This window comes from Nannobrachium achirus (genome assembly GCF_963921795.1).
Source record: "Nannobrachium achirus genome assembly, chromosome: 12".
In the NCBI taxonomy this organism is placed as follows: Eukaryota; Metazoa; Chordata; class Actinopteri; order Myctophiformes; family Myctophidae; genus Nannobrachium; species Nannobrachium achirus.
The window spans coordinates 34,480,277-34,493,110 of NC_137832.1; the positions used below are offsets into that span (position 1 = coordinate 34,480,277).

A 12,834-nucleotide genomic window follows, 5' to 3' on the forward strand; every position below is an offset into this window, starting at 1 on the left:
TTTGTCCAAAAATCACGTAAATCAGTAGACAGTATCTCTACAGTCATGTGATCGACATGGATGTGTCAGATTTTCCATATTCCATCCTGATTGGCTAAAACTGGCTTTCAAAGTTTGCAGGATTGGTCAGTTTTGAATAAAATGCCTGAAATCCTGAACGCAGTGTGCGATTTTGGTGAAATTGTGCATGCACATTCCCAATAGGCAGAGGAATAAATGCCACTTAAGAAAAATCAAATCAGCCTCATGGTGGCGCTATAACAGGCCGATTCATATTTTCACCTATAACTCCACCGATTAGTGTCAAACTTTGTATGCGCACTCCTTAGAGGCCAAGGTAAAACCTTTTCCCTGCATTTTTTACATCAGCCTTTTATAGCGCCATCAGGAGGCCGACTTATGTAAAACACATTACATGCCTGACCTGGTGGAGACCTGTGCTCGGAAGAGCACTGCTTCTAGTTTTAGATTGTAATTAAAGAATATAAAAGATGAGTGTTAAAATGTTTTTATTTACTTCTTTCTATCGTTTTAGAGATTTTAATTATTTTGATTTCAGTGGCTGGGGGCATGCGAACAAGTGGTCTTTTTACACAGAATAAGCCCATTCCCAAGATATAACACAACCTTTCATGGTTAGATGTGACTTATGGGGGCTAGTAGTGTTAATGTAAATAGCAATAAAGAAATTGCTGGCTTATTGTGTCTAAAAATACATATTTAGCCACTTGTACGCATGCCTCCATGCGTACGCATGCCCCACATTTTATCCCGCTACACGTGATAAACTGATAGAAAGAAGTAAACGAAAACATTTTAACACTCACCTTTTCTTTTCTCTAATTACAATCTAAAATATGAACCCTTGTTGTAAAAAACTAAAGTTGTCCTTTAAGGGCGTAGAGATAGTTGTGCCTGTTAACACTTGTTTCTAATAATATTTATAGAAGATATTATTAATATTAATCTATTATATTATATTATTAAATTCCAAGGTTTTAAAACATTTAACTGTGGGCAGAACTTGATCAGCTTTCTTTTATGATAAATTCCGCTAGAGCAGTGTGTGGATGAAATGTTAATTATTATTAAGTAAAAGGTCTCATTTCTCTTCTGCCCTGCTCAAGTTGGCCTAACATACAGTCATTCATTATTCATTGAAACTCCACGTTGTGTCTTTTGCTGTGGTGTTACATTGTCTCTCTCATTACATAATGTGCCAGGTGACAGGTTGTTTGTTTGTTCTCTCATATCTTTCATGCCATGTGTGATACATTATTAAATTATCTTTATATATTTCAGGCCCTGGTTTAGTCTTTGTCATCTACCCTGAAGTCTTCTCAACCATGCCAGTGGCTCAAGTGTGGGCCCCCCTGTTCTTCTTCATGCTACTTTGTCTGGGTCTGGATAGTCAGGTATGACACGTCTCTATCTTTCTATCTCTGTAGATCCATGTCTTTCTGGCATGAAGAAAATAAGAGTTGGAACTCTAAACTCTAAGAGCTAGAGACTGACTCAAACCTGAAATGAGGGTGTACTTCCAGGGGAGTATGCTCTGAGTTGAAATGAGTGGGCAGAGATTTTCTGTGCCCTCTCCAGTTGTAGTATAGCTCAATGTTGTTAGCGTACTCAAGAAATGTTATACAAGATTAGGACCATGTGGAGCTAGCTGTGGAGAGACACACACAGGGAACTACACACTCTGATGGATAACCGGATAGTGTGTTGACCACATAATTGCAACATTGCTTGAGTTACATGTTGTTCTCCTTTTTCCCCTCAACATCCTTTCTTTCTACACCCTCCCATTTAAAAACAAAAAACATCAATTTGGAGGCTACACTTCTATTGACAATGTTAATCATAGCTTTAGCTTTCAACCATCACCTGTATTGCACATTGTCCTGCTCACAAATTCATCATCAACAGAAAATACATGGTCAATTGTAGGAAATTCCAGGGAACTGAACAGCATGTGTCTGGTCCCAATAATTACTGTATATCTTGAGACAATCCTGAAAGTAGCCTCCTCTGTTGCCCTCTACAGGCTGTTTGCAGTACAGCTATAACTGCAGTTTCAACCAAGCACAGTGTGTCCCAAGAACATTGCTGGCATCAACGCCACCAAACACAACAACTGATATCCTCAGAGTCCCTGCTGCTATAGAGATGTTGCTCATGACTGTTCCCATGACAAGCTCCCCCACCACACCACCAACAAGACATTCTACTCCAGACCCTCCTACTCTTATTCTAAATAAGGTATAGGCTACTCAATCCACCCTGCAAACATAGAACATTTGATATCTATTCTATCTATTCTATCCATTATTTCCCCTCACATATTTGGACCTTATTGCGACCGAAGGTCACAGTTTACCATGAGAAACATCACAGCTTGTCCGCATGTAGACGTGTACACACCAGGGTTTCCGCTAGGCATTTTTGGGGCTGGCCACGTTGGCCGGCAGGATTATATTTTACCGGCCAATCAATTAATTTATCGGCCATATTATAATGAACGTCACATACGTGTTTGCAGAAGAGATACTGTATGTGCGTGTGCATGGTGCACCCAACTGATAATTACACCATTTTATGTTAGCGCTGGGCTCCTCTTTATTACGGATGCAATTGCAATCTTTTCCTGAAATAATAGCCTAAACTATCTACTTATGTAGGCCTAGATCGCTTGCCAAAAAAGAAGTGAATACTAGTTAAAGTGGACGCAACTCAAGCGAACCGTTTGCGTGCCCTGCCACACAGTGGCCTACAAATTAATAAGTTAATAGTATATGATTTTGGCTTCACGTCTCATTAAACCTTAATATGCATACAACAAAGGCTGCAAACATACAACCTTTGTTTTGTATTGTTAATGTTATGTTACGATGGCGCAAGGAGGAAGGTTGACTTGCCTCTGTTGCTTTGACCACCACAGTGGCATCACATCCATGCGATCAGAAAGTCATTTGCGTGCTTGTATAATTAATCCATGTGATTCCAAAGAGTTCGGGGCCCTTTTTTATTATCGTCTACTGGGTCCAGCTTGGTCTAGATTACCTCGGAAGAACCCCAGTTCTGTTCGGATCATAACACTAAGCCCACGCTGTATTGCGCTGATTTGGACAAGCTGCTGGAATTGTCAGCTGTGAAACGTGATGTGTGCTTCTCCATATGGCCGTCCTGCGTATCTAAAATAGCAGACATACAAGCTCACAGCGCGGCACGTTGCTGACGTGTTGTGAGCTTGAAGCTCTGATATTTTCAATGCGCGAAACCATCGTACGACGAATATAGACTGATCTAATGCGCACAGCGCAGCATGAAGCAGCAGCAGCAGCAGCAGCGGTGAGCTTCGCTGTCGTCAGACTCACAGAACATGATACAAATTTAAAATTATGATAGGTTTTAATGGTTGTAGCTTTACTGCTTTAGACAAATAATTATGTGAATAATAAGATTAAATGATAAAATAGCCTAAGAGGCATTTTCCCAGCCGGCCACGGTGGCCGGTGGACTTTATAATTACCGGCCAATTAAACATTTAACCGGCCAATGGCCGGTAAATACCGGCTAACGGAATCTCTGGTACACACGTGTACACAGCGGCAAACCCATAGTCCGGTTTGCCACTCTGACATCACGCTCTGACTTCACTGTGATGTCAGGGAACCACTCTACCAGAATGGGTTTGCCGCTCTGACATCACACTCTGGTTTCACTGTGATGTCACACTAACAGAATCCCTTTTATGCCCATATATGGAGTTCCCTGATGTCATCAATAGTAATGATGTCCTGTTAGAGAGATCCCTGTGATGCCAGGGGGAACAAATCCCTTTATGCCCATATATGGAGATATGGAGATCCCTGTGATGCCAGGGGAACAAATCCCCTTTATGCCCATATATAGAGTTCTCTGATGTCCACATCGCTGATGTCCACATCGCTGATGTCCACATCACCGCGCCCTTTAGGACGAGGTCGCTTGTCGCCCTGAGGCGTCATACTAGTCTACCTCCATACACTGTCACCTTTGTTGCTTAGAATGGTGGGGATATATTCAAAATGTAATTTAAAATTTTTATGTAACCTTTTGTGTAACCTAGACTGGTATAGCTAATTCCAAATTATTTTTGTTACACATTGGTGTGGTGAGGACCCAAAATGTGCAGCAGAAAGACAGGAGGTGATCAAAACCTAAGATTGGGTGTTTTAATACGGGTGGCACAGGCCATTTAATACAGGTGAACAAAGACAGGAGCTCTCTAACATAAACTTGACACAGTTAACCCACAACAATGACTGTCTGGGCAGACAGGAACATAGAAAAGAAAACTAAACCAGGAAACATAATACACATATTAGGAATACAAAACCTAGACAAGAGTCTCAGCCATGACACAAATCATGGGGGACTGCCCATAAGTCTGAAGGTTCATTAGTCTGAAGGTTCATTAGTCTGAATTTAGTTAGGGTTACTGAGGTTAAGGTTAGGGTTAGGGTGAGAGTTAGGCATAGTATTCTTAACAAATTCGGACTTATGAACCTTCGGACTAATGAACCTTCGGACCAATGCCATGGCACCGAAATCATGTTTTATTACACTTTGGACCGATGGTCCACTTCTTTTCCTCTGACAGTGAGGAATATGCGGCAGCCAGTCTTTATGAGTAAGGCAACGCAAATGCGGGGTACATTTCCAACCATTAAAACAAAAGAAGTATGGAATACAGAAATCGCTTTGATAACTGGAGCAATGTAAGACCTAGCCCTGAAACAACAACATTGAACATAGTAGATGTAATTTCCTGTGTTCTGGTGAGTTTTGGGAGTTTGATACCAAATCCTGGAGAAATCCAGGAGAAATGGCTGGAGGGGGCTGCCGCACCGAGGGGAGGCAGTCGTTGCGAAAGGGCAGGCGAGTGCCTGTCCTCGCATAACGAAGTTCCGCGCCCGCTATGCGGCACCCATTGATGTGACGGAACACCCCTTCATCAGACACGACAGGACCTGCACTGTCTCTTTGCGTGATGATGAGTACGGATGATTTACGATTGTCAGTATGACTGTGTGTCAACAGAAGCAGACTGCACTGCTCAAGTGCAGTACAGCCTGCCTTGTTTTAAATGTTTTAGAAGACTAAATGTCAACCTATTACAAATTGGGGGTGAGAATGGGTTTCTGGTTATTCCAGTGTAGGTGGAATGACCAAGAGTGTTGAAAATGGACACAACAGCGAATCCCATCGCGTCAAACGGGTGAAGCATGGTCAGAATTTGTGTGGGAATGTTCTCAGATCAGTTCCCTACTGAACGGTGCCCTGACCTAGCCTAGCACAGCTAAACTATCCACCCATGTTAACACAAGGGTTCACACAGTTAACTGCAGTACGTGTGAATATAGTATGGCTAAGCCAGGCTAGCCCTGACCAACCTGTAGGATTCACTAGTGCAGCGAAGGAGATTGCCCTCTACAGCCAGCTTTCCACCCACAAACACAATATTGTGTTCATGGGAACACCTGGCCAAGCCAGATGCCCCGCAGAGGATCCACACTCGTAAATTCCACGGCGGTTGGCAGAAACTTTACTCCTGTGCCAATTAAGCTCCATTTAATGTTTTTTAATCATGATAATAATACTAATTATGCACACGATGGAATCTTTACAATATACATGTTTGCAGAGCAAAATAGATTCAGAGGGTGCCACAAATTCATGTTCTGTGGCAGTCTTGCATGCAAGGTTGAGTCTAGGTTTTACGTAAATGAAAAGCACAGATTGCTGAATGTGATGGAGCAACTGTTAGGTCAGTGACACATGACTTGAGGTTACTATTGTTGACTCAATTCTAACCTCAATGATAAAATGACATAAAAGTGTATGGCAGTCTTGCCTGCAATAAGCTTCCATTCCAGGAAGTTGAAAAATGTCAACTTATACAAATGACAAAGGCTGTACTAGGATTGTGATTTTATATATTCGCAGAATCCGATTTGTTTGCATTCAGACCTGTTTCACTGTAAGTTAATGTGGTAGAGACTATTTTGGATGATCAATTCCTAATCCAACAGATCAAGATATCTCAACAATATTTGCATTACATAACAGCTACACTACTGAAACCTCTATAGCTTCTATAAATCAAGGCATTCCTTGGACATTTTACAAAGACTGAAACTAAATAAAAACCAAAGAAAAAAGTAAATGTGTAACTAAAACTACATATGCGCACGTTAACCTATCTAAAATTAATCAAATAAACATCAAACAAAAAACAATTCTTTCACAATGCTCTGACAACATAAGTACTCTGACAACTGGTGCAACGAGTTCTATATATTAAGCAAGCAGAGGGTGTTCCCAACGTGCATCTTTCAAGCAATTATAGGAAATGTGCTATACACTTAATTGCCTTGCCTATTGCCGAGTATGGCAGCTTCGATGTGAAACACAGGTTTCAAATCAATACACATCATTGTTTATGATCAGAGGCACACTAGTATGGCAGGCACATGGTACTTAAATCTTTCCTGGGTAGACTGCTCAAGTAATGAAGTACTGACAAAATAGCCAAATCTCTGTGCTACAGTTTGCCATGGTGGAGGTGGCTGTGACATTCATCATGGATGGTTTTGGTGCCAAGGCTCTACATTTCCTGAAGAGACAAGAGATGATTGTCCTGGTTGTATGCTTAATTGGCTTTCTCCTGGGGATTCCACACGTTACTAAGGTAAGTGGCAACCAGTGAAACCCTGCTGACAGGTCAGTCAGGCAAAACTGAGTACACATTTTAAATGTTAAGCTTGATTTATTCAACAGTATTGCTGGCTGAAAACAGATTTCTGTTGTTTTCGGTGAGCGACACCATCGTGCTATTGAGTATAAATTAGGCTTTAATGTTTGCCCTTCATTTGAACACAGTTTTTAACCTGGGTTGTCCTGTTCCTATTGAGATGCTGAGCCCTTGCCTTTCTATTTTCAACCAGGGGGGCATATATGTGTTCCAACTAATGGACCACTACACAGCTGTGGTTTCCCTCATGTTCCTGGCTTTCTTTGAAGTTCTAGCATTCTGCTGGATTTTTGGTAGGAAGCACATGAATGATTAATTTACAAATGCTTTTAAAGTTGTTGTAGTTGTAGTTTTTTTTTTTTTTTTAGATTAGTCTAGACTGAATACTAATAATATTCAAATATTTTGTCACATATTTATGTGTATGAGCAGTGAATATCTCATTTTATTGTAAAATATTATATTGCAATTAAAATTAATCCCCTCCAACACACAAGTGATGAAATGAAATTGTTTTTATTAAATATTTTAAGTATGACCTTTTTATAAGTGCATCCTTCTCCCCTCAGGAATTCAAAACATCTCAATTATGATAAAGAGGATGCTGGGAAAGCCTCCTAATGTGTACTTCCGCCTCTGTTGGTTGGTGTTCTCTCCCGTGCTGGTGCTGGTGAGTATCATGTGTATGATAAATGCTATGCATTTAACTTAATTCCGTAACTTCATAAAGTTCATCTTTTTGATGAGTGTTGTGGAATTATTAACACAGACTCTGGAAATTATTAAACAAAACGGACAATGACAGTCACTGTTGTAGATTATAACAAAAGTAGAGTTGCTGGTTCAGGCTACAATCCAATATTACATTCGGCTACTGCAGTCATGTCCTTGGCTGTATCAGTCCCCTGGCGGTTCTTATCTATTTAGTTATAGCTATGTTCTCGCACAACACATGTGACTAACATAACCACACCTATTGGCCTGGATGCCTTGTTTTTTCCATCTTTAATTCTATCATATACTTTCGCCTCTTTGGCCCGCATTTATTTATTTTGCACAACATTAGGTTCAATATGAACCACACACCAGAATGGAACGCTGTTATTGACATATATCTCTTTTTTGTGACCAATGTGGTCTGCAGTATATTAAGACACTTTTATTATTATATCAAACCAATCACATACTATAAAATCAGTGTCTAATTTACAAAGAACAGAAAATATTATATATTTAAAGGTTAATGTGTTCCTTCTATCTAGACTATCCTCATTTCCAGCATTGTCCAGTACACTCCTGCTCGCTATGGGAAGTATACATACCCCGCTTGGGCAGAAGTGGTGGGCTGGGGCATTTCACTGGTTTCCATTGTGTGGATCCCGCTTGGAGCTATTCAAGAGATCTATAACAACAAAGGCTCATTTATTGAGGTGAGTATGAGAATAATGTAAACTACACACTCACTTACACAGATGTAAAATGCTAGTATAAAGTGCAGGCTAAGTGTTTTTTTTTATTTATTTGTACTTCCATGTAGTGTATTGTGGTTTTACATGCTAATGAAAACTGTATATTTTAATATTTGCAAGTAAAGCTCAAAAAAGGACAAGAGTTGAAAATTAACAATAGGTATAAACTGTACAGCACATGCGATGCTCTGTATTGTAACTACAGAGCAATTAAATTGCATAGTCCCTGTCACATAAAACTCAAATATAAAATCAACCCTGGAAGTAGGTTTTTCATGCATTTTATCCTATCTAACCCACAGAGAGTCAAAACCGCAATGGTTACCACAATAGATTTTGAAGTCAAAGATCACTTGCCGGAGAAACAAGAAGAGAACAACCCAGAGTCAGAAGACTTATTTACATCAATAGCATGACCAAGGATACAATATATGTGATGTGAGGTACAAGTCACATACATCTATACATACATACTAGCCATGATTCATAACTCTTGTAGAGTGTGTTTATTTTGAAGACGTTTTCTCTCTACAAGAGTTATAAAAGGGAGTCAGAACGCTCTTACTGGGTGAGCCCTTCCGTCCATTTTCGGCTCCAAACATGTACAAATCAATATATAAGGTGCTCACCGCATTGTCGAAACAGTTTTCTACCGACCTGTACACTCGTCGGTATGTGTTAGTCCATATGTTTCCAATAAAGTAATGTTTACTCAAACTTGGAATCTCGGAATCGCTTTCCTTGTTTACCACAATGTTGGGTGAAAATGGCCAAACATATCACGTGATGTTGATTCCCACATGACATTTTGTAGGCGGAAGTATTCCGACGTTTTGTAGGCAGAAGCATTCCGACGAGGAAACGCAAGACACCGAGAAGTTTGAGTAAACATGAATTTATTGGAATCATATGGACTAACACATACCGACGGGTAGGTAGAAAACTGTTTCGACAATGCGGTGAGCACCTTATATTGATTTGTACATGTTTGGAGCAGAAAATGGACGGAAGGGCTCACCCAGCAAGAGCGTCCCCGCTCCCCTTTGTAACTCTTGTAGAGAGAAACGTCTTCAAAATAAAAGCACTCTACAAGAGTTGTGATTTATGGCTACATACATACATACATACACACATACACACACACACACACACACACACAGTACATACATACATACATACATATATACATACATACATACATACATACATACATACATACATATGTTTCGTCATTATTTTACACTTTAAGAAATGTGTAGTTAATATGAGTTCTTTCACTTTCAAGATTGTAACAGACTGAAAAATGTCACTGAGGCTATTCTCAGCACCAGCGACGGTGCTGAGAATAGATCCAAACCTGCCAATAAACTTAAAGGTCAAATTTAAATGATCAGCCATCAGTATTGGCTGAGTTCACTGTGTAACTATGGTTCTGTGTATATTGGATGACATAGGTGAAGCTTTCTCTATGAGCCTGTGTTTTTCTACGTTGGTGCTCACACACTTTAAATCAAAGTATTTTTTTATCATTAAGGGGGGGACTTTGTAAATTCACAAAGTCTTGTATACATTCGTTAAGTTCTGGTAAACTCTTGGCCTCTCCTGTTTCTCTTTATTTACTCTAAGTGCTCGCCTACACCAGTAGTGCCTTTTGTCAGATATGCTGAAAACCTGCACTGAAAATAAATGCCAATGGCACTTCAATATTTACAAATGATGCAACAAAGAATCCAAGTTATATAGAGGTGTCTGTTAAGGGTTATTTTGTGTGTCCACCAACGTACTACTATTGTCAGATGAAAATGGCTGATCTCCGTTTTATGTGACCCTTTTTACATGTCTCTTGACATAGCCTACTACATGGTCATGGTCAAAACATTGCATAAGAACATAACATAAAAAATGTATGATTAGCAATCTAAAATAATACTTAATATTTTCTAGATACAAGATTTTCACCTGACAGCAGCAATTTGGGGGACATTCTGTCAAATGCCCGGCATCAAAAACAGTTATTTTAGATAATAATAGTATTTGATGAGACAACCCAAAGATGACTTTTTATTTATCTTTTTGAATGGTACGTGTGAATATCTGAAGGTGATTTAATGTAGAAAAAGTGATACAATTTAGTTCACTGTTTACGCTTTGCTCATTCTTTGAATAACGCTACCTGTAATTTCTATGTTGACCAAAAAGGACAAATTGTAAGCTATTAACATAATTAATTATTTTTGTTTTCTTAAGTTTGACAAAGGTGTTATGTTAAGAAGTGATGAATGATGTTACGAGAGTTCTGTAGAACTGAACAACAATCTGTGGCTCATGGTATTCATATCCTGCTTGTGTTATTACCTGCAACTGTATCATTCATCGTCGCTGTCGCGCAGGAACCTTGTATGTCTTAAAACCTTTACTTTAACCTGTTGCTATTCAGGAAATGGAGTAACAATCGTGTGTTCAATGGATCCAATGTTATTGTTTAGTCACAATCTCTCGTTAATACATTTCATACAACAAAATATAAAATAGGGCATTACAAAAGAAATATGAAATATGTTATTACAAGGTTTCTGCCCAACAGCGATATTATGCTGTCGTGATTTTACAGTTCTCAAGTTTTTAACAATGGGAAAGCCTACAATTCTTCATATTCAGAGTTCAGACAAGGACCACTGAATCTACATAGTAAAGCATTAAACTGCCTGGTATCTGTACTGTACACTGTACACATGGGAATTTATTGAAAAATGTGTTTGTAAACATTGTTTTAAGTTAAGCCTATAGTTTTATTGTATGTACTCTTTCTAGGATATTGCTACAGTGGCTGTTTATATACATATATATATATATATATATATATATATATATATATATATATATATATATATATATATATATATATATATATATATACTATCGTTACAGTTATATAGTTATATATAGTTAGTTATACATGGTTATATAAAGTTATTTTTTATTTTTTTACATTATCTTATTTTTCGACTCTTATCTCTTATCTAGAGAAAAAACCTTATTATCTGAATGATTTTGTTTTCACAGTAGTAAGAACAGCAGTGAACAATTGACAATGTTGGATTAAAAGTGAACAATGGTCAAGAGTTCAATTGTTCACCTTTTAACACAAGTTTACAATACAAAATGTTTTAAATTAACTGTGCTGCAATTTCTTCAATTAAATCAAACCAAAGCTGCATGTACATTTCCTAAAATTGTATTTACTAAACAAACGTGCATATGGTAATACAGGTAATGAGTCTGACTAAAACATGCTAGCATTATTTGTACAGATGGACATCTTGCCAGGTCCGGCTGAATTAGAAAGCTTGGTGGGCGAGGTTAGGCTGAATAGGAGTGCCCTATTGTTAGCAAAGGGGGGGAAATGATTAATGTAATGCACTCATGCATTTGAGAGCATTGTTTCATTGATGCCTCAGATGGACCACTAGGTGGTAGTATAACACAGGAGAAAGTGTGAGCGGATAAAAGCCATCAGCATGATCAACATTTTCCCCATTTCTCTTGCCTATGCTAATTTCTGTACTATTTCACTTTTAAATTATACTTATACTTATCCTCGGTTGATCAATAGTATAATACACACTCACTCATTCCTTGTCTAATTATTAATTATTATGTCTAGTTATTTTAATGTATTATTACCAAGTGATACTTTCATCATCTTGGAGGTGCATTCTGCATGCCCTTGACAATCTAAATACGCTCTTCAAACACAGGGGAGAAGAGAAAGGAAAAATATGACAGCATTTGATTTTAAAGCTTGCCAAGTTAAACCTGCAATATAACGTTGTAGTTTTACCCTGGATTTCAACCCTGGTCTCCTGCGCAAGTGCTGAATTTTTTACACAACCACACAATACGTTGTATTAACATACTCTACTATACATACAATATAACATTTTGTTCACAAAATACATCAACAACACAGTATGACCTTAATTAGACTTGTGTTTGAGTAGTCTGGTACCCTGAAAAGCAACTGTAATCAATATTCTCTCCCTGCCCCCCTTGTGACAGATCATGGGCACTAAATGACCACATGAAGCGTTGTTAGATCAATAATCATGGACTTTGCAGCCCAGGGGGCAATAAATGAATGGCTAGGCATGGCAGGGTGACAGCATATAAGTCTGAATGGTAAACGAAAGGGGGAGATGGGCCACTGGCTAGCCTACATTATCCTGCAGTACATTAAGATGTATAGGCTATAACAAAAACAGAAGGATATAATGGCAGGGACTATAGAATGAATAGCATGGATGGATCTCATCAATGTGAGATGACGACTCAGAAAGACAAGAGTAGGGGTCCTGGGGAGGCAGGAGGCCAAGAGCAATGTACGGTGTAAATTAATTTTACAGAGAAGCCCAGTACATCCACTCTGATAACAACAATGTTTGTGTGTTCGATAGGGTTCACTGCCTGTGAGAAATTACAATAACAGGAAATAAAAAAAAAATGCTGAGCTGGAAGAAAAATGCTTGTTACATCGTGTGAATAAGAATTTTTGTGCCATGTACAAAA

At 38.7% G+C, this 12,834-nt stretch overlaps 1 protein-coding gene across 1 annotated transcript in view; it reads left to right on the forward strand.

The window, feature by feature from the left end:
• LOC308295540 (sodium- and chloride-dependent GABA transporter ine) overlaps window positions 1-9,476 on the forward strand; it is a gene marked incomplete at its 5' end in the record, with an annotated part of 49,711 nt that extends 40,235 nt beyond the window's left edge. Inside the window, 6 exons of the mRNA XM_080738592.1 lie at window positions 1,303-1,415; window positions 6,596-6,736; window positions 6,993-7,092; window positions 7,369-7,469; window positions 8,062-8,229; window positions 8,571-9,476. Coding sequence (XP_080594718.1) covers window positions 1,303-1,415; window positions 6,596-6,736; window positions 6,993-7,092; window positions 7,369-7,469; window positions 8,062-8,229; window positions 8,571-8,684 — 737 coding nt within the window. The 3' untranslated portion in view covers window positions 8,685-9,476. The remainder of the gene's footprint in view (window positions 1-1,302; window positions 1,416-6,595; window positions 6,737-6,992; window positions 7,093-7,368; window positions 7,470-8,061; window positions 8,230-8,570) is intronic.
• Between the last annotated feature and the right edge of the window lie 3,358 nt (window positions 9,477-12,834).